The sequence below is a fragment of the Terrapene carolina genome, unplaced genomic scaffold (genome assembly GCF_002925995.2).
Source record: "Terrapene carolina triunguis isolate 2854851 unplaced genomic scaffold, T_m_triunguis-2.0 Scaffold84, whole genome shotgun sequence".
In the NCBI taxonomy this organism is placed as follows: Eukaryota; Metazoa; Chordata; order Testudines; family Emydidae; genus Terrapene; species Terrapene triunguis.
The window spans coordinates 3,871,503-3,894,135 of record NW_020664435.1 but is presented as its reverse complement, the minus strand read 5'-3'; the positions used below and the strand labels follow the sequence as shown (position 1 = coordinate 3,894,135).

General features: G+C 41.2%; 1 protein-coding gene across 2 annotated transcripts in view; it reads left to right on the top strand.

Moving 5' to 3' along the window:
- RBMS3 (RNA binding motif single stranded interacting protein 3) overlaps positions 1–22,633 on the top strand; it is a 557,223-nt gene that overhangs the window by 450,180 nt on the left and 84,410 nt on the right. For both annotated transcript variants that reach the window (XM_026649362.2, XM_026649363.2), the window contains 2 exons: positions 8,071–8,177; positions 22,526–22,572. In XM_026649362.2, coding sequence (XP_026505147.1) covers positions 8,071–8,177; positions 22,526–22,572 — 154 coding nt within the window. The remainder of the gene's footprint in view (positions 1–8,070; positions 8,178–22,525; positions 22,573–22,633) is intronic.

The window sequence follows — 22,633 nt, the reverse complement described above, 5'->3', positions numbered from 1 at the left end:
TCCCCTCAAACAAAAAAAGTTCCAGAGCTCCTGAAATGGCAAAATGGGATTTGCTAGATGGAAATGAGAAGCTTTCGCCCTTCTCATTCATTTGCAAAATACATGTTCATGAATAGATGTAGATTTTTCCATATACCAAGGCTCTTCTCAGCATTACCAGCCTCGTTTGCAGCCTAGTGATTCTCTTTATAAGAATTCATCTAAGCTCGGGTGAATGCATAATAAGGAGCCTCTGTATTAATAACCAATTAGAACTTTTAGATTCTTCAGCTTAATTGACTTTGTCCCCCTGACGTGAAATGTTTCCAATGGACTACAAGATTTGGTGGGGATTATCACAGCTACTTCCCAGCTAGCGATTCTGTCCTGTTTTGCGTATTATCCATTGCTGTGGGGAGACATAACTAACTAGCCCTATGGCTTGTTAATGCTGTCTGTCTGTACAATCAGTCTCTCTAAAGCCACTAAGTATGAAACATTGCTATCGTGCCAGAACTGTAACAGTAATGCACAGAGCCCCTTTCAGTAATGGACCGGGGTGGGATGAATGAACTGGGTTGAAGAAAATAAAAATACAACCTCTGTTCTCCCCTCCCCGGAACTCCTTTGGTGAAATCCTTGCTCCTGGACTGTGAAGCCAATGGGAATTTTGCCATCTACTTAAATGGGGTCAGGATTTTACCACCGAACAACAACAGCAACCACAACCTTTTCTCCAATCAGCCTCTAATATCCCTGATGTTGATGCTGGTTCTGCTTCTTTCCCAGGATTGAAAGACTGAATCACGGCCACTGAAGTTAATGGAAAGACTCCCATTGACTTGATTTTGGATCAGGCCCCTTGTAAGCATTTCCCAAGTTTAGAGCTTATCCCTTGGAAAGGGTGATGGGCCCCATTACAGCTACTGCTGTGTAAGAAGCCAGCAAAGATGCATCCCCTGTCCCGAGGAGCTTATATTGTTTTAATAGACTAACTTGGTCTATTGAGCACCAGACCCCTGACTTTTCTAAAAGGTGAGCATCATTAAAAAATCATTCCAGAAGCACTGCGAAATGCCACATCTCCCATAGGCTTTGAAGAGATCAAAAATACCCTTAAATACAAACAAACGAAAAAGGAAAGCAAGCAAGCCATACAATAAGTTGCTCTGTTTATCAGTTCAAAATATGAACACTTATAAAATATTCACACTATGTTTTATTTTATGTTAAAGTTTAGAAAGATTGGCAAGAGCACAGAAGGGGATGCTAAAATATATTTTCAAGCCACATTATTCAGACCCAACAATAAGGAAAAGGTAAAAGTACAATCGGGGAATTCAGAAATGTCCAGCAGGAGCAAACAAAAACAACAGCAGAAATATTTTTAAAAGATTCCCACACTCCACCCACATGAGGCATTTGAAATACAAATCATTTCTCACATCTAGTACAATTCCTTCTACCTTTGATACTTTTCATATGTTGTTGGTATGCTTTGAATGGTTTCTAAACAGTTACTTTTTTTAACTGATAACCACAGTACCTGAATGAGATTTTTTTTTCCTTTTCTGTTATCTTTAAAGCAACAGTGAGGTCTCATGGAACCCTTTGAAAAGCATTTTACTTCGAAATAGCTCTGCTGATATGGTGTAATAGCAGATATTTTCGTTCCTGTGTTTCCTATTTTTATGCATTTATTTCTTAAGAAAACTTGCATTAAAATAGAAATTTTTTTGACTATGGCTCTGATCCTGGAAAGGCTGGAGACCCTTCCTCTCAAAGCATGCAATAGGGCTGAATGCAGTAGGGAGATGGGCATCTCTCAGTGGCTCAGGACTGTGGCAGCGGCATTGTGCTTATGAGGCTGACAGAAACATTGATGAGTATCCTGGTCTTTTCTGACAGCACAGCTGTTGTGCTTCCTGATGCATTGCTGCTGCTGTGGGAGAAGGGCACTCCCTTTCCTTCAGCCTCACTCACGTGCAGCAAGATTGTCCGGTATCTACCTTGTGGGAGTGCTGATCTCATTCTCCAGGGTCTGTGTCCAGGAGATCCAAATAAATGGGATTCTCCCACTCGAGGACTACCCGTCCAACACCTGCCCTTTCCATACAGCCTAGTCCTCCACGGTGTGGCTTTCCGTCCTCCACAATACAATGACATTGGTCCCATTTTTGGCCCCTCCCTGCCTATATACAATCATTTTTCTTCCCCTGGAGCGCCAGACTCTGAGAGAGACATTCGTTGGCTTGTAACAGCAGAGGGACAAGCAAGAAGTCTCTCCTTTCCTTGCATGGCTGCACCAGAGCAGGTTTGTTCACTCCGCATGAGCACGGCCATCGTCCGCTGCCGGAAAGCTCCTCTGGAACCGCAGAGCAGGGCTCAACATGAGAACTGGGGATTTGTCCTGCAGCTGTTGGCAGTGCTAGATTTATGGAGCAAAACCTCTTTTTGGCTGTAACCCTTGAACATTTTAAAATCAGAACAAGATTCAGCACATGCCTGGCAACTATGACATGTCTCTGAGATTTGTATCTGTGTGCTTGCATGCAAAAGGGTTTTGGAAAAACCGATGAGACTCCATACCCAACTTTTCCCAAATTGCTGTTTTTTTCTAAACTCTTAATTCTTTTATAGACATCTCCCCAAATTTCACCATTAACCAAATTTCTCTTAAAAATGCACAACTATCATAGTTCTTACCCTGCACTTTACATTTGTACAGGAGATATTAGATGTAAATTTTAAGGCCAAAAGAAAGTATTAGATTATCTAGTCAGACTTGCATAACACAAGCCATACAATTTCACCCAGTTATTCCTATACGTAAATAAAACTGTGGTTAAGTCCTATCAAACTGCAAAGTTTAAATGTAAGCCTAGTCACAGTGCTGCTGGCACATCCCTGCTGTACTGTAAATTCCACACCACCAACTGAACTTCATAAGACACTCTTTTTTTAATACTTTACCTTTATCAGCATGTTGTAATAAATTAAGACTAATATGAACCTGTGGATATCACTCTCTCGCAAGCACTCATAAAGACCTCTGAAATACCCAGATTCCTTCCCAAATGTGCCAAAATGAGTATTATCTATAATTTTGTTAAGTTCATTATGGGCAGCCAGAGCCCTGTGATATGAGCCACATTTCATGGCTTTTGTGCCGGGGTGATGTGAGATAATGCAGTGTCATTACACTGAATATTTACATAATTGATTACACTGTCCCTTGTAGAAATTACTCCGTGGCTGTCGGCTGTTTGGAATTTTTTTGTTGAAACTATTTTCCAGCAAAAAGCAGAAAACCTTTCTTTACTAAAATATCTGCAGCACCTTTTCTGAGCAATTTTAATGCAAATTATTATATAGCAGTGGGTCACCTCCGCCAGCAGAACCAGCATGTAATCTATGTAGATTATGATAAATCCCAGGATAACAAGAAACACTGACCTGTATCAACCTTTTGTCCCTAAAATGGCACAGAATAGCACTTGATTGAGAAATGTGGATCTAGCTTCCTCATGCTACTTTTTTGTTATTCAGAATCTTTCTTGAATTCCATGTCTCTGATTGCAATTAAATGACTCTCTGTCTCTCTCCTTGGCAGTGCTTCCCTGTTCAAGTAAGAAAATATATCTAAGTTTGTCGAAACACAGACATCTGTGCATTGTTTGGAGGACATATGCTCAAGAGTTGCCAGATCAGTGTGCAGCATTCCTTGCAAATGCATGTGCTCAGGACTTGCACACTTTCCCCTGGTTGAGTTGAGCTATGTAACATAAGAAGTAGAGTTGGCTGAACATTCCCCTTTCACTGATCATGGTGATGCCTACTCGGTGTGGGTGGCTGTTTTCCTCTTTCAGCCAGGATCTAACATGAATAATGGAGCCTTTCATAGACTCTCCAAAATATTGCCTGTTTGCCTTACCAATCTTTTCCATTTGTCATGCTGCTTTAACAGCAGCCCCTCTACTGGCTAGTAGTTAAGTAGCTTTTGGTATAGTCACATCATCTGGTTTCCTGCCCTGAATAACTCAGAACATTTCAGATGCTGAGTTCTTGTTAGATTTCTGAAGTTTACACAGGGTTGGGCCTGGTCAGTTCTTGGATGGGAGCCCTCCAAGGTGCTGCAGGAAACTGTGGTATAATTACATAGTTGGTACTTGTCTCTATAAATTAGTCCCAGCAGGGTACCATGGCTACGCTATGCTGCTGGAGATGCTCTTTTGATGAGCCCTTAACCACTTGTGACTGTTAAAATCTCTTCATGGCATGTTGTGTAAGAATGGGTGCATGATACCCACTATCTTCGTTCAATTCTCATTTGGATAGTTATTGCCTAACTTGGAAAAAAAATAACTCCCATTGTTTCAGCTGGAGAGATTTGTCTCCAATATCATAGAATAATAGACATAAGAGAGAGAGGAAAATTATTATTGTAGGCCAACAAATCCGGCTCCCATACAGAAATATTCTCTATTGTACACTACGTAGGGTTTGTCAAGTCTATTTTTTAAAATCCCGTGGGTTGAGGCCTCCCTTTCCTTCCCTTCTTAAAAACAATCAGACAAATCCTGGATATTTAAGGCTAGATTCTATAATTCCATCTGGCCCCACTTTGTCATTCTGGGAGGTACAAAGAGACCAGGAACTGGCCACACAACTGGCCAACAGAGAATTCACCTTTCAGAGGGGAACTCTGCTGGCACAGATGTATTAGCTCCAGTCCCTGTATCTCCTATCCCTGCACCATAGTGTAAGAGCCATGTTAGGGTGTGGGGTCGTGGTATGGTCAGAGTTTAGCTACATTATGCCTCTGTTTCACTGGTGTAGGGCCCATTCAGGACCTGCTAGGAAGCAACTGTACTTTTCACAGGGGTCAGGGTTGGCCCTAAGAATTGGGGAACTGGCTCCCTGACATTCCACCCCTCTGGCTTGACAGAATCAAGCCCGTTGTATTTGTGTCTTTATATCTTCGTGTTGGCTGCAACATCTTGCCCCGTCTGTGGCTAAATAAATACTATAGTAGAGTATATGCCAATATATTTGGTAAAGGGTTTTGGTGTCCTGCTGGGTGTAAGGTGTTGTATTAAAATAATGTGGCTCTCCCTTCCTGCCAAAACCAGGCTTTCAGTCCATACGCTGCATTAATGCTCTGATTGCATTTGTGTGAGTTGATCTGTTCGTCATAATTCCTTCTAATTTGCTAACGAGGAGTGGACTTTCCCAAACAGAAATCTAGCTGTGAAGGGTATCATGTGCATGTCCCGGGGTCCCTATAGTCAAGTCAGTGTGTTTCTTTCTCTAGACAAGAACAGAGTTGTTTTGAAATATCACTCAGTGATTTGTGCCACTCTCTTCTTAGTCAGCTTTAGACAGGTCCATATTAACAACTACGAGGCTGTAAAATGGTATTGATGGATATCTGGAAAGCCAGAAATTGCAACAGCCTCCCATTTGTGGTTTACTAGTATACAGAAAAGGAGATGTAATAAACCATATCATCTCCCACCTTTCTATACCAGGTCGTAATGTACTACCTAAACGCGCATGTGCCGATGCCACCTGCATGTAGTTAGCCAGTAGTTATAGTGTATGTATGTACGCCATGCATGAATTTGCTATGTCATGCTTTTTCTAGTGATTGATATATATATATATATCTTAAAATAAAAAGCTTTTGAAGCTTCAGGAGTGACTCCAATAAATTTTTCTCCAGTGCTATCTTAGCATTCTCCTCTCAGTTACACCAGAGTAAATTATGAGGGACTGCACTGAAATCGTTGGAGATAGATCAGTGTAAAATTGGTGTAAGTGAGGGGTAATCAGGCCCTTGGAAGCTAGCCATCTGCAGAGAGAATCCCCACAGCCACCTTGAGGCTTTTAAACTTTCATTATTTTAAATTTAAAATGGCTGGCTGAGCATTGCCTGTACTAAAACCTGATACAATAATAGGAGTCAGAGGTGTGAAAAGGCCTCTGAGGTCATCTAGTCCATCTTCCTGCCAATACTAAGATTGTTTCCTGCAGTTCAATTTTCAAGTGATCCTGGAAATTACTGCCCTGGTAAAATGGGCACTTGAAAGAAAACAAAGCAATTCAAGCTTCAGATGTCGCCAAAGGGATCCCATCCCATTGAAACAGTGTGGTTCTAATGTTGGAGCCTCTGTTTGTTCTGTTGCTTTGTTACAGTTTTCAAATGAGGACAATTTAAACCTGAGATTTATATCTGTGAGCCATTTTGATCTACCTGTTACTAAGCATGGATGAGCTGTTCAAATATTATAAGAACTTCCAGGAAACTTAAAATAAATAACACCTTTTTAACTAAAAAAATTGGTTAATCTTCCCCCCCCCCCACCCTTTTTTTGGTATCTCTGCACTTTCAGGTGGCAGTCATAAGTGGAGGTGTTGTAATACTGTAAGAATGTCTATTCTTGTAGAGTTTCCACCCTACCAGGCTCAGGAAAATTGGAAGTATTGCAAGAAGCTCACTTCTCATCAGTTTTCCTTTCCAAATCTGCAGACCCAAGAGATTCAGACAGTTCCAACAAGATTCACATGAGAAGCATTGTTTTGAGGCTTATTAGAATCAAACCCTTTGAGGTTTGGTACAAATATTGATGCATGTATCAGTTTGCATGGATGATCATTTCTGGGCAGAGTGAGAGGGGAGAAGCAGTCTAACAGTTGCAGTACTAAAATGATTAGCGTTTGGTCCCCCTTGTGGATTGGGGAAAGAGAAGGGCTAAATTCCAGATAGAAAATGCATTTGCGGTAGGGTTTCCAGGCATCTGGTTTTCGGCTGGAATGCACCCCAAATCCCTCATCTCCGGCCCCAGCCCAGAGCCTTCACCCCCAAACCAGAGCCTCAACCCCCTGCCCCAGCCCAGAGCCCTCTCCCGCACCCCAAACCCCTCATCCCCAGCCCCACTCCAGAGCCTGTTCCCCCAGCCCAGAGCCCACACTCCCAGCCAGAGCCTTCACCCCCATCCCGCACTCCAAACCCCTGCCCCAGCCCTGAGCCACCTCCTGCACCGCAAACCCCTCATCCCTGGCCCTACCCCAGAGCCCACACCCACAGCTGGAGCCCTCACCCCCCTCCCTGATCGCAACCCCCTGCCCCAGCCCAGTGAAAGTGGGTAAGGGTGGGGGGGAGAGCAAGGAACAGAGGGAGGGGGGATGTAGCGAGCAGGGGGCAGGGCCTCAGGGAAGGGGCAGGGAAGAGGGGTGTTTGGTTTGTGCGATTCGAAAGTTGGCAACCCGAATTTGTAGCATTGTCTGAATAACATTTAAAAGCCTATTTCTAAAGCTAGATAGTTGGGAGAAGGTACCAAGACACAAAGATCCCTTCCGGTTGTACCTATGTTGTTTGTGTTAATTTCTTCACTGAGGATTCTATTATGAGTTCCATTTTCTGGTCTGTAGCTTTTTGAGCATTCATAGTTCAGCAGCACACTAGCCTTGATGACTATTGTAGTCTCAGAGAACAGATCTCAGTCGGGGAGGTAAGGAGGCACATCAGCTGCCACCTCTCTTAAACTGGAAGGAGTTATAGGAAAACAAAGGTAATTGGACTGTGTTTGGCAAAAGTCTTCTTTTATTTTATTGTATTTATTTTATTTATGCAGATTTTTAAGCCCTGGGGGCTGAAAAACACAGAAATCATGAGAACACTTATTCCCAAAAAAGATTCTTGCAAAGTTTCTATAATAAAAGCAGAGAGCTGCTTTAATAAAGCCATGATTATCCTCACACAAATGCTGGTCATGAATACGTGTCTAACATAACAGAAATAAATGCCTGACTCTACTATTCCACTATAGCACTGACTTAACATTCTGTGTAGGCTGATTATTTTTTCAACAATATTTGTTATAGTCTTTTAAGGTCTGCCAGTATTTTTTTTTTAAGCTTAGTTAGTAAGAACAGCTGCCAGTGGAGCCAAGGCTAAAAGATGCAAAATATATCTGCAGAAGGCAAGATTTTACTTCAAAAGACCAGTATTACAAAGCATTACTGTTGCTAGTATAATCACTTTCTTTGGGGGGTTGCTAATATAGACTGGGTTTCTTGTCTTTGCAGCCCCCACTGAGCCTTTGCTGTGCAAATTTGCTGACGGAGGGCAAAAGAAGCGACAGAATCAAAGCAAATACACACAGAACGGAAGGCCGTGGCCAAGAGACGGAGAGGTGAGTGGCACTCAGCAATCATTATTCAGCCATTTGGGAGGAGAACCTATGGGTCTGGCTTTCAGGGCCTTGATAAAATCATGTTCCATGCAAAACAAAATGGCTTCAAAGAGAGAGAGAGAGAGCAAGACTTTTATGTTATGTGTCAAGTGTAAAGTTACAGAATGGAGAGGTGTGATTGACCTCAGCATTACCATACAGTGAGTTCTCTGTCTGTTCCCAGACTTGAACTCAGTGGATATTTACAGATGCACCACCAACAGTGGATAGTTCTGCAATGTAGCAGTCATGCAAATGAGAGCGTGTACAGCTAAATTTAGCAATGCAATGTCAACTTCTTACGTTACAATATATAGTTGTAAAATAACACCCAGTGGCAAAGCTATTACCAGTCTTCATGGTGCTTTTTTTTTAAGGTCAGGCATGGAGGATGTATTGCTTATACAAACTGAAAAATACACTTGCACCCAATTCATATCTAATGAAAGAAGGTCCCACTCATTCACAGCAGGTCTGAGTTTTGGCTCTTTGTTCAGTTGACAGACAAGGAAGTTACCCATAATGGAAACTGGTATGGGGATATGATAATTTAACAGTTGCTCTCCTTCATTGCTGTAAATGTTCAACAAACTGGAACTCCTTTTCCATGTACATGTACCCAAAGCAACTCCATTGGTGTACCAAATCAGAATGGCATTTGTTTGACCCTTCAAGTGTGTGTTTATTCCTCTTGAATGTTGTTATGAGATGAAGCCATTTGAATCAGTGAAGAAAATCTGATTGTAGTGCAGTCTTGGGTATTGGTATAGCTGCTAGAGTGAAGTTCCTGTAGTATTTCCATGCCTAAAGACCTCCCCCCCCTTCCTGGAGTTTATCATTGGGATGTTAAAAAGTTTTACTCCCTGCTGAAATGTGGCATACATGAGTTCAAGCTTTTTTAGTGATTCACATTTTAAATTTGCGAGAGAGAGTGTGTGAGTGTGAATTTGGCCATTTGTAACTTCCAAAGGTGGTTAGTGGTTTCAGACAGGTTGTTGTGTTCTAACTAGACTCCAGCTTGATTTGATGAGCTGATTCTTTGCAGACCACTGGTCCGTGAAGTTCAGACCATTAGTCCATGAAGCACCATAAGTGAGCTCCTAAGCCATCTTGAAAGCAATCAACGAGTTGCTCACTTTAACAAGGCGGCTACTGTACACTGATCCAACAAAAATTCCTAAAAGTATTTTTAGCTTGCAGGTTTAGAGCACCAGCCTGGCAACCACATTGACATGGCAGACTGAAAGAGCCTCAAAGGGGTCATTACGGTCTGTTATGCCACTGATCCAAAAAACTGAGAAGTCTCCTTTGGAGACATAATGGTTTATCGTGTTAAGAATCTACAGAATAAGGAGTGCCCAAGAAGGTTTTGACCATCCCATAAAAGTCTCTAAAAACTGGTTTATGTGGTAGGCACTATTTCTATTAGGCCAACAATTCGTATTTTAAACAGCCTGTATTCATATTTATGCAATAGACGCCATTCCAACCTATCATGTCAACTGTTCTACACTTCTTTGAGTTCCAATCAATAAACAGCAAGAGAAAGTAAAATGAAAATTGACATGCCACCATTATGCCTACCTCAGCACAGTGTATGATACATCCCATATGTGCAGGAATTGTTAGACACAATGGGGCAAGTTAAGGACAATGTTACACTCATGACTTACAAATAGGATTTGTTTAATATGTTAATAATTGTTAGCTTCAAAAAGTATCCAAAGACAGCAGTTCTTACTACTATTCTACAATACAAAGCTAGGGTCACTCAAAAGATGCCATTAGGTTACCTGTACACAGATGCAAAACAAACTTGGAAAGACAATAAAGAAATGAAGGCAGGAATATTTCCAGATAGAAATATCCTCGGCAGATGTTAATGACCTTTGGTAACACTTTGCTATCTTTTTAGGGGCTGCTAGCTGAAGTAATTGAGACAATAATGTGTTTAATCTTTTAGTGGCAGTCAGCCGTTTATTTTATATCTTTGACGTGTTCATGTATTTTTCACAGTTGCTAGGCAAAATCCTTTTGTGCCGTTAATGTTATTGTTCAAAATGTAATGGAATTTTTCTAGCTCTTTATACTGTGCCTGCAAGCAAGACACATTGGTCAATTGTTTTACATGCTGTGAGCCTCACACTGAATACCTTTTGTAATAATATTTATTACAACTCTCATTTTGTAAGCAAAAGGGACAGGGAATAATAAGGAATAATTATCCAGAGAACAGGTGTCCTACTTTTGATTAGGGATGGGATATTAAAACCTTACCTGCACCTCTGCTTTTCTTGGTTCCACTACAGAACAAAAATACTGAAATACCATCTCAGCGATACTGCCTTGATATTTCCAACCTGGCCACATCTTGTGAGATTTGATTTCCAGACCAAAATATATTTGGCAATAATTCAAATACATGTTTGAATGCTTGGTGCTTATGTGAACTGCATCTCTGAAACCTCTGAGGTTGGACCATCATTAATACTGAATGCAGATGAGGGTTATTGTTTAGGAGAACAGACTCCAGAGAAATGACACCAGCACTTTTGTCAAAGGCCTCAAGTTTGAGTATGCAAAGTAGAAACAGGCAGCTGTGCGCAATACTTTGCTGCAGGGGGAAAATGCAGGGGATATAGTTAAGAAGAACAAATCACTGCATTATTATCTCTCTTCAGGGCCGACTCTAGCGTTTTTGCCACCCCAAGTAGCAAAACCAAAAATTTTAAAAAAGGTGCGACCGCAAGTGGCGGCAGCTCTACTGCTGCTTCATTCTACTGCGGCAATGCGGCGGCAGGTCCTTCGCTCCGAGAGGGAGTGACAGCCCCGCCGCCGAATTGCCACCGAACGGGCGGACAAGCCGCACCCCTCTTCATTGGCCGCCCCAGGCACCTGCTTGCTATGCTGGTGCCTGGAGCCGGCCCTGTCTCTCTGTCCATTCTATTCTCAGATCTGTAGCTTTCCTTTATGGAAAAAGGGGAGGTAATTCAAGACAACACCACTATGGCACACTGATCCCAGCTTCATTTTCAGCCCCTTGTGGCCATTGCATTGCACCATAAAGTTAGAGCTTCTCTAGTTCAGTGCAGGGCAGGGAAGACAGAAGCATCAGAATCAAGGGAGCTCAAAGGAGAGCTTTAATTTGTACTCTGTTGCGTTTGCATGCAGCTGGCCCTCTAGGTTTTAGAGTAATTTTCTACAGAGCCCTACAGAATTTCTTCAGAACACTTTTGGTTTAGTTCTTATTATTAGGATGTTTTCTCAAAAAGTAAAGTTAAAAGCGATGAAGAATAGAAGACCTTCACTTAGTACTTTCTAATCTCCTAGCTCCCACCTAAGTTTGTAGCAATTGAAAAGATTCATCATGTTGAATGATTTGACTGAGATAGGATAATGACTAACAAATGTGAGGACTGAGGTTATTAGGGCCTAATTTACAGATGAAGTTTAAGCATGTACAGTGAAATCCAAAAAGATTTGAAATATTCTTGGTGAGATTCTGGCCTGATGCTCATCTGGTTCACACCAATTCTGCACCAGTGAAACTTCACTGATTGTGGTATAGTTGCATCTGATTCATGAGCAGGGAATCATCTGATTCATGAGAAGGGAATCAGGCCCTCTGGTTTGAAAACTGCCCTGGCAGTACGGCACTAAAAGGAGGGCGAGAGAGAGAAGAAACATACTAATTATGGCTGTGTAACATTTGCTTTTATTTCAGTGGATTTCTAATCATGATGGACAAATCACTTAAATGTGTCTGGGAGATTTTATGGGGATTTAAATATGTATTTATTATTTTTCTTACAAATTTATCATCCATTAGGTTAATCTCATTAAAATCAGAGTTTATTGAGCAGAAATGTCTCCAGTGAAGTCAGGGAGTTCCATATACCTCCATCAAATCTGAATTTGGCCAGACGTGTGAAGCAAATTATTTGAATTTCCAATGATAATTCTTTCATTGCTTGTTTTTCTTTACACTGATAGCTGTTCCTGTTATCTGTGGTTATACTGCCTTTTGTGAACAGCCAGTAGATTAACAAAGTGATGTTTTGCTTTTACCCTAGATTATCTATTTGTGGGAAATTCTCAAGAAATGAAATAAACATGTATTTATTTATTTATTTATTTATTTATTATAAATCACAGCTGTACTGAAGAGTTTCTTTGAACTGTCTTTTTGTTTTGATCTTCCATTCATTACAGTTCTGCTCAGTGCTAGACTGCAATTTAGAAAGAAAAATTTACATAGGTCATTTGAGAGACTGAGATTTCCCCCCGTGTTGTAAAGTCAATATCAGAAGACAGTCAAAGTTGCTGATCCTGGTACCAGCCCTCCTCTCTCTACCAGCAGCAGGAATTTAGAAATGATGAGTAGGTCTGTGCCGGGCACATTTATAACTCAGACATAGATTTCTTTTGTGCTTCACAGGAGACAGGTAGCACTTAGCTGTGCTCCATAGCCCTAAGTGTGTTTGTAGGAATGATGCATTTTACATTTAGACAATTGTTATATAAAAAATTCTCATCTTTGGGAGATAATTTCCAGACCTGTCCAGACACACAGTACTACACACATATGCAGCCCATATGCCAAAGGCATTTCTTACGTTTTAGAGTGCATGTATGTTAGGCATTAGAACTATTTTGTATGCATTATTTCAGTAAGAGCTTAAATTAACAAAAAGAGGAATTGTACCTCTAGGGAGAGGACAAGGAATACACAGGGCCGGCTCCAGGCACCAGCTTACCAAGCAGGTGCTTGGGGCGGCCACTTCGGAGAGGGACGGCATGTCCAGCTGTTCAGCGGCAATTCGGCGGACGGTCCCTCACTCCCGCTGGGAGCGAAGGACCTCCCGCCGAATTGCCACCGCAGATCGCGATTGCGGCTTTTTTTTTTTTATTTGTTTGGCTGCTTGGGGCGGCCAAAACCCTGGAGCCGGCCCTGGGAATACATAGTAACAGAAGGCAGGGGGAAAATATATCTCTGACTTAATGAGTTAAAATCTACATAGTAGTGTTTTAAATCTTCCACAGGAACACAAGAGTCAGACATTACAGGTGGCATTTTCAAAAATGCCTAAATGAGTTGGGTGCCCAAATCCCATTTAATGTCACGGGGAGTTGAGTTCCTAATGCACATAAGTGCTTTTGAAAATCTCAGCACATATGATTTCACTGTCATTGGATTTAGGTCTATAAAAGACAGTTAAAATTGATTAAAAATAAATGGCTCAATTTGAATAAAATAAGAACTGATCTGAAACTTTATTCAAAATTCAAACCAAAAGTTTGCTTAGTCTAGAAATTTGAGCCTCAGGTTTCCTTTCTGTAGAAAAAGCCATGGGAGTCTCTCATAGGGGTAGGAAAACTCCATGAGGTTCTACCCTCATGGGATTTCTTCCAAATTCTTTCACTGGGGCAGAGCTTGCCCCATGCAAAAAAAAGTAAGAGGTCTAGCCGCGAAGTCCAGCAATTTTTTTAAAATTCCCTTGGATCTCAGGCAGCAGCCTGAGACACAGATCAATTCACTTATCTGCTTCTTTGCTGAATCTGAGGCCGCCAGTCCTCCTGTGCTCTCTACAGCTTGGTTTCATTGGATCTCTACTTCTGGGAACTCACCTACTCATGACAGCCTCTAAAAGCCTTCCCCACTTGCCATGAAGGGCAGGTTCCATAGTGCAGACATTTCCGTAGTCTATCGCTGTATTAACGCCTAGGCAGATTCTTTGCAAGCTGGGGTTCCAAATCCCACCCAGCTATCTCCATGCATGTTTCTAGACCTCATGCGGTCCATGAGGTTTGCCTCTTTTTGCTGAGACAACTGCACTGTATTATACAGATCTGCGAGTATCTGAGAGGTATGTTATGGCCCTTATTTTCATTTTTGCTAATCTCGGCATTTCCTGGTGCTGGCTAAAAGCAAAAGAAAGTGACCAAATACCACAAGACAAGCTATTTAGCTTTCTAGTTAGATTTCCAGTCTGGTTTTGAAGGCCCAATAGAGTTTCAGATTGTTTGGCTAAGGTTCTCCACTGAACTTCTGAACCCTTTGAAGTTCACCAGTCACTACTTTTCCTGGTTTGCTGATTTGACTTTAAAATAAGATATTTTCACCTCTGACATACGCCAGCCATTTCTTCACAATACTTAAAGCTGCACAGGAGCACATGTGTATTTAAATGAGTGTCTCCCAGCATGCATCACTGGGAAATGTCCTGTTTCTTTTGTATACTGCTGTATATTTCAAAGTTGTCACATCTACACTTTAGTTTTATTTTTTAAAACGATTTCTTTTCCGAATTCAGGAGTATTTCTAATAAGGTGAAACTTTTCAGACAGAACTGCTTTAAATAATCAAAGGAAGGAACGCTGCCAAGTTAACTTTCCTGCCAAGTAAGCTTATGTTATTAAAACAGTATTTTAAACAAATCTCATTTGGATTGTTGGTTCCCCACCCCTTTTTCCTTCTTAAAAAGAGTTTTCAGTTAGAGTATTTGTGCTCAAGGCAAGAAGAATCTTTGTGCTTTGAGGCACGCCAGATATCAGGAGCAGATATGGAAACACTTTAAGAAAAGTATGACAATTGTAGTAGCAGAAATGTTAGTTTACTAAACTGTATTAAAGAGGGGCCCAACCAGGCCCCCATGGATGCAGATCACATCCTTCCTGTGAAGAAAGTGGGGGACAGGGTGCTGAATGGAGAAAAGGAGGTTCTGGAAGAAGGAGGCATCATCAGTGCACTGACTTCTCAGAGATTCCCCAAAGAAATGAATACAACCCCGGGAGGTATTATTTTTCCACAGCCCTAATTCTCCAGTGCAGATGCCCACTTTAAGGAGTGGGATACCTAAAACAGTGGCTCTCAACCTTTGCAGACTACTGTACCCCCTTCAGGGGTCTTGATTTATCTTGCGTACCCCAAGTGTCACCTCACTTTAAAACTACTTGCTTACAAAATCAGACGTAAAAATACAAGTGTCACAGCACACGATTACTGAAAAATTGCTGACATTTTTACCATATCATTATAAAATAAATCAATTGGAATATAAATATTGTACTTACATTTCAGTGTATAGTACATAGAGCAGTATACACAAGTCATTGTCTGTATACAATTTTAGTTTGTACTGGTTTCACTAGTGCTTTTTATGCAGCCTGTTGAAAAATTGGCAAATATCTAGATGAGTTAATGTACCCCCCTGGAAGACCTCTAATTACCTCCAGGGGTATGTGTACCTCTGGTTGAGAACCACTGCCTTAGAGCAGCCACCCTCTGGAGAACCCAGTGGATCCACGCCAATGGGAGAGATGGTGGGGTGGAGAGTGGAGGATCCAGATCTGGTGAGGCACAGGGCATCTGGGTATCTATAAAATATATATTTATATAGATAGACATAGATACACACACACTCACACCAGTGGTGTGTGTGTGTGTGTGTGTGTATAGATATAGATAGATGTAGATGTCACCATAGATTTGCACATGGAGATAGATCTATATAGTAGGGGGAGGCAGTTTGTAACTGAAAATTCAGTCTCAGCGGAAACAATATAAGGGTATAGCTTTTTATAGAAACTGTTGCCCAAACATTTGGGGTCATGGTGGATAATCGGCTGAAAATGAGAACCCAGTATGATACTGTGGCCAAAAAAAGGTAGCACGATCCTGGGATGCATAAACAGGGGACTCTCTAATAGGAGTGCCTCTATACACCTCTACCTCGATAGAACGTTGTCCTCGGGAGCCAAAAAATCTTAACGTGTTATAGGTGAAACCGCGTTACATTGAACTTGCTTTGATCCACCGGAGTGCGCAGCCCCGCCCCCCCCCCCGGAGCACTGCTTTACCGCGTTATATCTGAATTCATGTTATATCGGGTCACGTTATATCGAGGTAGTGGTGTATTTGGAACTGGTGCGAACACTGCTGGAATACTGGGTTCAGTTCTGGTGCCCCCCACTCAAAAAGAATGTTGATTAATTGGAGAGGGTTTGGAGAAGAACCAAAAGAATGACTGAAGGATTAGAAAACATGCCTTATAGTCACAGACTCAAGGAGCTCAGTCTACATATCTGAACAAGGAGAATGTTAAGGTGTGACCTGATTACAGTCTGTAAGTATCTCCATGGAGAACAAACATTTAATAATGGGTTCTTCAGTCTAGCAGAGAAAGGCATAACATGATTCAATGGCTGGAAGCTGAAACTAGACAAATAAGACTGGAAATAAGGTGTACATTTTTAGCGGTGACAGTAATTAACCACTAAAACAGTTTACCAAGGGTTGTGGTGGATTCTCCATCACTGAACATTTTTAAATTAAGATTGGATGTTTTCCTAAAAAATTATGTTCTGGGAATTATTCGGGGGGAGTTATACAGACTGGATGATCACAATGGTCCCTTCTGGCCTTGAAATCTACAAATGTAGGATGTTTCACAGTATTTAATGGCTAGACCTTACCAGGCATTGGTCTTTATTTGTGTTTGTGTAAGGAAAATATTGTTCAGAATATAGCCCTTGCTGTTAAAGTTCAGAAACAGTCTACAGAGAAAAAATAAACCTGGCTTATTTCACAGGTTTTGAGATGTGCAGTTTTTTGACTAATCATTCCACAACATAATCATTTCTTCGTGTGATTCACAAATTACAATTTACATACACAATGCAAATGAGGGTCTTTTTAATGAGGGAAACTTACTCATTTATGTTTAAATCATAACAAAGAGAAAAAAGGCTGAGCACAATTTTTTTGCCAGTGGAATTAAGCAAAGAAAAATGTTGAATGAGGGTTTTCAAGTTTCTTCCTTTCTAAACCCTTGCCCTCGAGGGACATGCCAAATTTTCTATTATTTCCTGTGTGTTTTTCAAGGAAGGATTTTAAGTTTGAAGAAAGATGCAGAGTGAGTAGTTTCATTAGAATCTGTTCATCTTCTGGGGTCAGTAATTAGAAAACTATATTATCAAAATATTGAAAATGTCATTCTTTTGAAAGATATTTGCAATTTTGCAAGTTATTTCCTTGAATGCCTTTGAAGCTTCACAATTCATTGTAGTTAAAATGAGAGTGAAGTTAGTGAAAATTAGAGTGAATTTTTTTCATGATTAATGTCCATGGATCAAAACTAGTTAGTTTTCTTAGAGCTGGTGTTCCTTGTGCCTTTAATAGTCAATGATCTAAACTTTTCAAATTATCCTTTGACAGCTATATATGTGGTAGAGCGAATATTTATTTAGGGAATAGCTAGTTATCAACCACACAAAAAAAGTAAAAATGAACTGAAGATTTAAAAAATGATTTGTGTGGGATGTGGGCTCCGGGAGGGAGTTTGGGTGCTGAAGGGGGTTCCAACCTGGGGCAAGAGGTTTGGGTGTGGGTGGGGATGCGGGGTCTGGGAGGGAGTTAGGATGCAGGAGGGGGTTCCAAAGTGGGGCAGGGGCTTTGGGGTGTGGGCTCTGGCCAGGCGGCACTTACCTCAGACAGCTCCCGGTCTGCGGTGCAGCTGGGCTATGGTAGGTTCCCTGGCTCCACGCTGTTCCTGGAAGCAGCCGGTATGTCTGGCCCCTAGGCGGAGGGACCAAGGGGCTCTGCATGCTGCCCACACCCAGAAAGCACCGCCCCCGCAGCTCCCTTTGGCTGTGGTTCCCAGACAATGGGAGCTGCGTAGCCGGCGCTGGGGGCGGGGGCAGCATGCGGAGCTTCCCAGATCGCCTCTGCGCTTAGGGACTGGACATGCCGGCCGCTTCTGGGGAGCTGCGCAGAGCCAAGGCAGGCAGGGAGCCTGCTTTAGCCCCGCTGCGCTGCCGACTGGACATTTAACAGCCCGGTCAGCAGTGCTGACCAGAGCTGCTAGGGTCCCTTTTCGACCGGGCATTCAAGTCCAAAACTGGATGCCTGGCCACCCTAATAGACTAGTCATCTGCAAAATTACTAGATGTTGTGAATTCTTAGATTCTTTTTGTTGTTGTTTTTTTCCTTCTAAATGTCAAGTCTTGTCTTCTCTGTTTCAATGGAGGTCTTCACTGGAAGAGCCAGCAATATGGGTTAGCCCTGAAGGGCAGAGGAGGGGATGTTGAATCTTTAACATAATGGCCTTTCTTTCAACTGTTCATGAGGCTTTTGAATTCAAAAGTTGTTAAGGAAAACAAACAAACAGAGATTTAAACAGACTAAATAAAAAATCACTTCCCCATCAGTGAATCTGCTTTGACTTCTGTGAGTTTGTGATATCCTAAGCCTACTTATTCTCTAGTCACCCAGGAAGTTGTTTGTTTATTATTATTAACAATATAATAATTGCCAATGCTACCCTTTGATTTTAATTTAATTTTTGAACTGGTTAGATATTGAAATTCTGGGGTACGCAGTCACCAAAAAGATTAGTAAACAGCAAAGTATGGTCCCACCATCAGGCCTATCTGTTGTTGAAAATCTGTGGTCCAAATATTGAGTAACCAAAAAACTACCTGATAAATAACTGTCTGGGGTTTCAGCTAGTATTTCATCATTAGTACCACTACTAATAGAATGAAGGAGACACTGTCCCCTCACTGCAACATAAGTAATAGTGATGGATGAAAAAACTTGGAAGACAGTATTCACTTGAAACAGCTGAGGAACTGGAAAACATTGAGGCATGAATTATGTGGCCTTCATCTCTTTGTTCTCAAGAACATCCTTCCAGCAATGTGCATCGTCACTGGATGGAAGTCTGATGCTATCCCTTATATAATTTATCTGGTGTTTTCAATATTCTGGTTATTGTATTATGGAGAAAACAATGGATGGTTTTCACATAGGCTATAGTTACTCATCAGTTTCTAGCCCTGATGAGTCATGAAACTTCAGACTGTAAACCTGTCAATGGTGCAGGATTAATATTGGCTCTCTTGGGCCTCAGGCCAGTGCAATTTTGTAGGGAAGAATTACACAATTTGCTGGGAAAGAAGTAAACAATTTTCTATTTTGCAGCTGTTTGAAATGGCAGCTCTTTGAAACTGTTCAGAGGTGTGGAATGTTAGAGATACTGTGTTAGGTGTACTACTAGGCAAAATATATCACTGCAACATGTATTTTTCTTGTCTGGCTCTCTAATATGAAGCTTTCACTTAATGGCAAATGTAATAGTAAAATGTATAGTGGTCACCATTAAAATGTTTGGGGCATATGTTGATCCCCTTACTGCACAAGTATGCCCTGTACTATTCAGTCTGGAGTAAGGGTATCATAATGTGGCTTTTTATGTTTTTGCTTTTCAAGCAGATAATGTTCACAGTAATCCTTATCTGTAGTACACATAAAAGCTAGGAATGTGATGGTAACATATACGCAAGGGAGTGTGTGTGTGTGTGTGTGGTGGGGCGGGTAGATGGGTGGGTAGATAGATCGACTGATCCATGAAGTTATGCCAGTTTGCACCAACTGAAGATCTGACCCATAAAAATGTGTTTAAATATCCATGGGGAAAATACCTGTAACTATATAATAAATATACTTTTGCCAGCCTCAGGTGCACTCTGTTTGCCAATCAATCTCTACTGAAACTGTTTTTAACATTGCTAACTTCCGAGAAGCTGGCAAACAGGTTTTTCTTTATATTTATTCATTTTTGTATTTCCTCCTTTTTTCACCCATACTGGAATTTTATCTCCAAATTGCATTGATCCAGGGTGTTGGAGGTACAATTTCTGATCCAAAAACAGTTTTAAGGTTGTATATGTCATGACCATCAAATCTAACAACCCCTGCCTTACCCTTTGGGATCCCTCCTTCCCAAGGGTTTATAGCATTTGTTTGCAGGCTTGAGCAGGGGTGGCACGGAATATTAAAGTTTTAAAACACCATGATTTATAGAAAACCTCTTAAGTTATTTTTAGAGGGTTAAAAATGTGTTAGAACTATTTTTTCTGTCCCTCCAGGGCTTGTACATGCTAATTAAGTTGTCTTTACTAGTAGTGGGATATTAAAAAGTAGCACCAATAACAAATTTTATAACTGTAAAAAAAGTTTCTAAAATGTATCAGAGGCAAAATACATTTGGTATACAAGTGTTATTGGCAGTGTCCTGGGAAAACTTTCCAGAACCGGGTAATGTGACTATTCTAAACAATACCATACACAGAGAAAGCAGAAAGGAATGGAATGGTGTAAAGGAATGGAGAAGCAATGAGTGAGTTAAGCGGATCATGCTGAACACATGACGAAACATCTGTTATGTCTCTACCATCATATATTTTGTTAAGGTTTACATATTTAGGGATTCCAAATAATGATTATTTTATATTCCAGATAGACAGATGGACATGCATGCGCGCGCGCACACACACACACAGTTTTTGCTGGTAGTAGTACTTAGAGTTAAGGTTGTTAATAGTTGCCGCTATTTCGGATGCTCACAATTTTCTAGGCTATTTCCATTTTTTATGCTGAATTTTTCAGTTTTAGGACTCAACCGAACTATGGGGTTTTTTTTAAATTAAGTTTGCAGAACTGTTCTTCCGCCATTTTTTGCTATGACTCACGTGAAAAAAATAAACAAACATCACACTTATTTAAAAATATTAGCCACATATTCATGGGCTTAGTCTCCTGGGACAGCTTCCACATAACATTGTATATATCTCATTGAAACAGCGACGTTTTCAACTAACAAGACAAAACAAAAACTTGCCCCAACATCCGGGACTGATTATAACCCTGAGTGAAGAAAAACCTGTTCCAGATTGCACAGTGCCATGTTAGCGGAACAGTATGATGCTCTGAATTCGAAGTTTTTCTTTTAAAATAAATGCTTTTTTGTTTCTGAGAACACAGTCGGTCACATTGTAGACCAAGGTGCTGCTGCTGTGTTAACTCACCCTTTCAGAAAACAGTCTCCAACCAAACATTCCTGTTGTCTCCACAGTCCTGCATGGATCATCCCCTGCCTCTACAGAAGCAGGACCAGGCTCAGGCTCATTAAGTCTATGCACCATCCCCCTTTCCTGATCCCTGTGGAGAGCCATCTGGGATGGGGCAGGCATTCAGATAGTAACAGTGCTTGTTACTTGTAAATATTTAGATAGATAAGACCTGGCAATGCCTTTTGCCCTGTCAGCAATGTGGAACCTGTAGTACAGTTATTACAGCAAAAGCTTATCCCCTCTTTTCCATAGGGATCTTCCATATCCTGGAATCCTTTTAAAGAAGGTCTGCTGGGCAGCTGAGCCTGAGGAGCATCTACCTCCTCCCTTCCCTCCCTTATCCTCCCTCTCCCATGTCAGATCCTCACATCTTCTGGCAGGACTTTAAAACACACACACTTTTTAAAAATAAATTTCCTCTGTTCAAAGAAAAAATCCAAGTGAATGTAGCAGTCATGAGAGGTGGTGGGTTGTCAGCTCTGGAGATTTAAGTGGTGGCACGACACAGTGAGGAGCTTGTGCTTCCCAAACTGTCCTGCCAGTCTGCCTCAACCCTGAACAAAAATATGACCTGGAGGAGTGAGGGGGGTAGTTCATTCTCCATCTCTAGTCCATCCCTGGCTTTTCTGACACGTTTGCTAATGGTGATATGGACAGTTGTTAACTAGAAGCTGCTTTGACATTGCCAGCTCATTCCACACAGGTCACCATCTGATCCTGTAGTAATTACCGTCTGGATTTGTCCCAGTGACTGATAGCGGAAAGGCAGTGTGTAGCGCTTTAACAAATTCTTTAGACAGCCATTCCCTAAAATATTTTATAAAGTAATCCGCACATTTTTTTGATTGTGCTTTTCTGCTTGACTGCAGAGATTCAATGTTACTTGTCCCAGACAACAAACTACAACTGCTGCTGACTGTACAGAGAAATCATAGAGTGATCTGGTCATAGAAGGTGTGATCTTTGAAAGAAAATGTAGCTGTTCCTAAGCTTAACTCTTTCATACCCAGTCTGAATCTACATATGAACTACCTGCCTCACTGGGCGGTAGCAGAACTTGGCCCTCAGTTATACCAGTATAAATGTGGAGTAAGTCCATTGATCACAGTGGAGTTATTGATTTATACTGGTGTAATTAAGAGTACAGTTTGGCCTAGAATGGTGTAGGGAGAGGATAGCAAAAATACTAGCCCAACCAATAGGCTGGGGAAATCTCTGTCAAGGAAGGTAACCAGGATTTCCAAGCTACTGTGAGAAATTTTAGCTTGCTTTGTGAACCTAAGTCCATGTACCTCAAAACTGAATGCACGTTAAATGGAATTCTAAAAGAATGTTTAATGCCATTTTGTCTACAGCTAGAGTAAAAATCTGTTTTTTCCCCTAACTATGTGCAGGCTGGCATGGCTTTGACCTATGATCCAACAGCTGCTATACAGAATGGGTAAGTAACATATGCTTTTCAATTCCTTTTTTAAATTATTTGCAGGGCTCTCTTTCCAGTT